The 3575-nt window shown below is 36.6% G+C and overlaps 1 protein-coding gene across 1 annotated transcript; it reads right to left on the bottom strand.

Annotated features, from left to right (window-relative positions):
- Nucleotides 1-1391: 1391 nt before the first annotated feature.
- Nucleotides 1392-2705, bottom strand: LOC311299767 (C-type lectin domain family 6 member A-like). The gene is made up of 4 exons (XM_084423577.1): nucleotides 2688-2705; nucleotides 2402-2556; nucleotides 1715-1824; nucleotides 1392-1601 (listed from the first exon to the last, which is right to left on the bottom strand). The coding sequence occupies exons 2-4, from the start codon at nucleotides 2486-2488 to the stop codon at nucleotides 1427-1429; spliced, it is 372 nt and encodes a 123-aa protein (XP_084279703.1). The 5' UTR covers nucleotides 2489-2556; nucleotides 2688-2705; the 3' UTR covers nucleotides 1392-1426.
- Nucleotides 2706-3575: the final 870 nt, after the last annotated feature.

Genomic DNA, 3575 nt, shown 5'->3' with positions numbered 1-3575 from the left:
TAGGGTTTATATGTCCAGTGATCCCCTACTGGTAGATGCTGGAACTGCACTATTATCAGAACAATATTCTCATTTGACAGCATTTATAGTTGTGCATTCTGACTTTTATTTTATTTTGCAAATGTTATATTAATAGCAAAAATGTATCATATTATAGTAGATGTTTGACCCAGAACCCCGCATGTGGACGGGTGAACTGCTAATATTTGATGTAACGGGTGGAATAAATGTGTCATTTGCAGTGTGGGTGCGGGACGGGAATCGATAGGCACAGGCGGACTGCGGGTCCGATAGCCGAGACTATTTATACTCAGTTCGGTACCCACTGATATATGCAGCTGCTTTTGAACAGTCCTGTGCTTATTTGTGTTCATCTTCTTTAGTCTGAAGACCATCAAAGGTTTCTATTTACAACACAGTTTGCTGCGTTGATATATATTTATATCAATATATATATATTTTTCATGCTGCTGAGGACGAATGGCCATGTGTACACTATAACTATTTGTTTTGGAGGCTCTTAAAAGTGTGAAATAGTATTCTGACCTTGAGTCACAGCTCAGAATAATGGGTTGAAGGGTTTAACACGGTCTGTGTTCTTGTGGTGCCATCAGCCAGTTTTGTGAACTAACATTATACTCTATATATTACACCAAGTTGTTCCCAACCAGGATTTTTTTAAGGTTAGAATTATGGCCAGTGGCAAACTTGACCCAGATGTTTCATGCTACATCTGTGGTTTTCCAAACAGTGAGATAAAATGAAATAATTTATTTAAATGTCAGTGATATTTAAAATGAGGAATGAGGATTCTGAACACTCAATTTGAGGAGATTCCCCTTTCCATATGTAAAGTGCTTAAGTACCCAGAAAAGCGTGTTTTGGAGAAGTGTTGAAACTAAACTCGAGCTTGAGACCCTGTACTTGACTCTTGCTTTTGACCATTACACAATGGTTTTCAGAGGCACTTTTTTTTTAATGGCGTATCAAAAAAGTTCAACTTTTATAAATGCGTCTCTTTACCCTGTACGTTTTTCCGTCCACTATATTGTACTCTAAAAGTACTATTGTACTTTAAAAGAAAAAAAGCGATGTGTGAACTGTTCATTCAGCGTTAGTTCTATTTAGCTCTAAACGCTAAATCTACCTCTTCCAGCGCACTGCTATCAAATGACTACTGTAAATGACATACTGTCACAAAACTATTACATTCTCATTGAATCGCAGGAAACATCCATAGCAAAAGAAAAGTCAGCCCGTTTCTAATCGGAACGCATATTGAAATGCTGGTGATGTCAGGGTACGCATGTGTGTACTTTGCATCCAGGCAGGGGTGCCTTTACATGCATGTCTTTTGTTTCACAACAGTTGGTTTGAGTAAATGACAGAGTGCTAACTTTTGGGTGAACTATTCAGGAGGGATGAATTAAACTGCGGCAGCAGCTTCACACACAAATCTTTTCTCTTGGAAACAGAAGGCATCCGTCCAGAAATCCGTCTCTCCCTCTGGATGTCCCAGACTAGCACAGTCTTCACCGGCAGGATGGCCTTTAGTCCAGTTATCAGGCTCACTGACTCCATCCTCTCGTTTCATCCAGAATCTGCAGGACGAAAAACAAACAAATTGCTTCTGTTTGGCAGCAACCTGCTGATTATTGATGTATTGTTAGTTTTAATGCAGAGGTTGTATTGTCAAGATTAATGAAGCTCTTACTCTGCTGAATCATTTAGTGGCTGGTTGTTCACCCAGACCCAGTGTCCCTCAGTGTCCAAATCATTAAGACCAATCCAGTGCGTCACTTTAACTTTAGAGGTCAGAAAATCCTGATGGAGAAAAACATGTTTTTGTCCTGTGATATATTATAATGCACATAAGGTTTGGAGCAGAGAAATGTGTAGCCTAATATTTAATGTCAGTGGGAAAACAAAATTGAATATTCATTGGATTTATTGAGAATGATTAATCAGGGCATGTTATTCTAAATCAAGTGTTGTTTGTTTTTTTGTTTTTTGGTAATCTTTAAAAATAACACTACTTTCTTTTTTTAGATATCATGCATCAAATTTAAGGCTTTTGAAATGTTTGCTCGGTGAACAAGCCAAGAACAAGATTATAACTTTCACCCAATCTTCTTAGACCATCAGAGACTAAATTTAACCATGATCATCAGCTTGAGGAAAAAAATATTTCTTTCTCTACTATTCTGTAGTAGCCAAATTTATACTGTACTTGGCATTGTGTACAGCAAATGTAGTCACACTGACAAATTGTTATGGGATGTTTCTAATTTCCAAGTAACTGGAAAAACTGCCTACCTATTTTGTTTACCTCAGAAATACATCATGTTACAGAAGTAAAAGGAATTAATATACTGTAAATGAAGTGTTGAAGTGAACACACCTGCTCTGCTTGGCTGTTTATGATCACTAGATGTCCTCCTCGACTCACACAGTGATCTCGACTCTGTGTCCAGTTCATCTTGACCATAGAGAAGTAGTAGCACTTTCCCCCAGAATAAATCCAGTTTACGGCACAAAGTGCACAACCTGTGCTGGCTTTTGAGAAAGAGAGACAATTCAGTTATTCATTATTTCACTCATTTTTAGTAACTGTGCTTATTTATAGTACAGTATGTGTGTAATGAATGTCTTTTAACTTTGCACAAGGCTCAAATCTGAAGACATACAATTTAATCTGTTCAGCTTTCTAACAGTTATGAAAAAGGAAGAAAACAAATGGTTGGAGAAATGTGTTCAAATGACTGACTTGTAATTATAGAACAAAAAGAACTGAGATACATTTTGATATGTATGAATCTGAACATTACTTAACTTACTGGTGTAGTTGGCTGTAAGTTCCTCAAGCTCTCTCGCCATGGCTGGTACAGAAACCGTTATGAAGAGAATGGTGGAGAAAAGAAAACAGACAAAGTCACTCTCATATTCATGTATCTTTGTGCACAGTTAATGTTGCTGTACTGGTGCATTAAAATATATTTTACTCACTTGTACCATTCGTTTGTTGGGCAGACAGTTTGACTGAAACACTGATCCATTCCGCCTCATCATATTTAAGCAAGGATATTGACAGGCAAGTTTGTCAGTACCTAGCCGAAATAAGAAATGATGGGCCTCGCTGTTGGTATGTTCAACTCTTTGGTGATATCCAGTGAATTTCTGTCAGTAACTATTCGTGAATTTTAACATGCAGTCTTTAAAAAAGAAATGGGATGAGATTTGCAAACGGTGTCTGTAATATTTTACAGAAAGAGTGATTTATTCGACAAATTGGTTTAGGCTTTTGAGAATTTGGTTCAGAGAATGGGATTTAGTGTTTTAGCAATTCAGAAAAACTGTAAAAAATTAAAATAAAAATTATACATACATATATATATATATATATATATATATATATATATATATGTGTGTGTGTGTGTGTGTGTGTGTGTGTGTGTGTGTGTGTGTGTGTGTGTGAATGCTAATTTGAAAGATGTATAAATAATGATAAATAATCTTTAGTTTAGCTCACATGATGTCGTGTGCATTGTGTGAAGAGTTGAAAAAGTGACCTATAG

The sequence above is a fragment of the Rutilus rutilus genome (genome assembly GCF_951802725.1).
Source record: "Rutilus rutilus genome assembly, chromosome: 11".
Classification (NCBI taxonomy): Eukaryota; Metazoa; Chordata; class Actinopteri; order Cypriniformes; family Leuciscidae; genus Rutilus; species Rutilus rutilus.
This window is presented reverse-complemented; position numbering and strand designations above follow the sequence as displayed.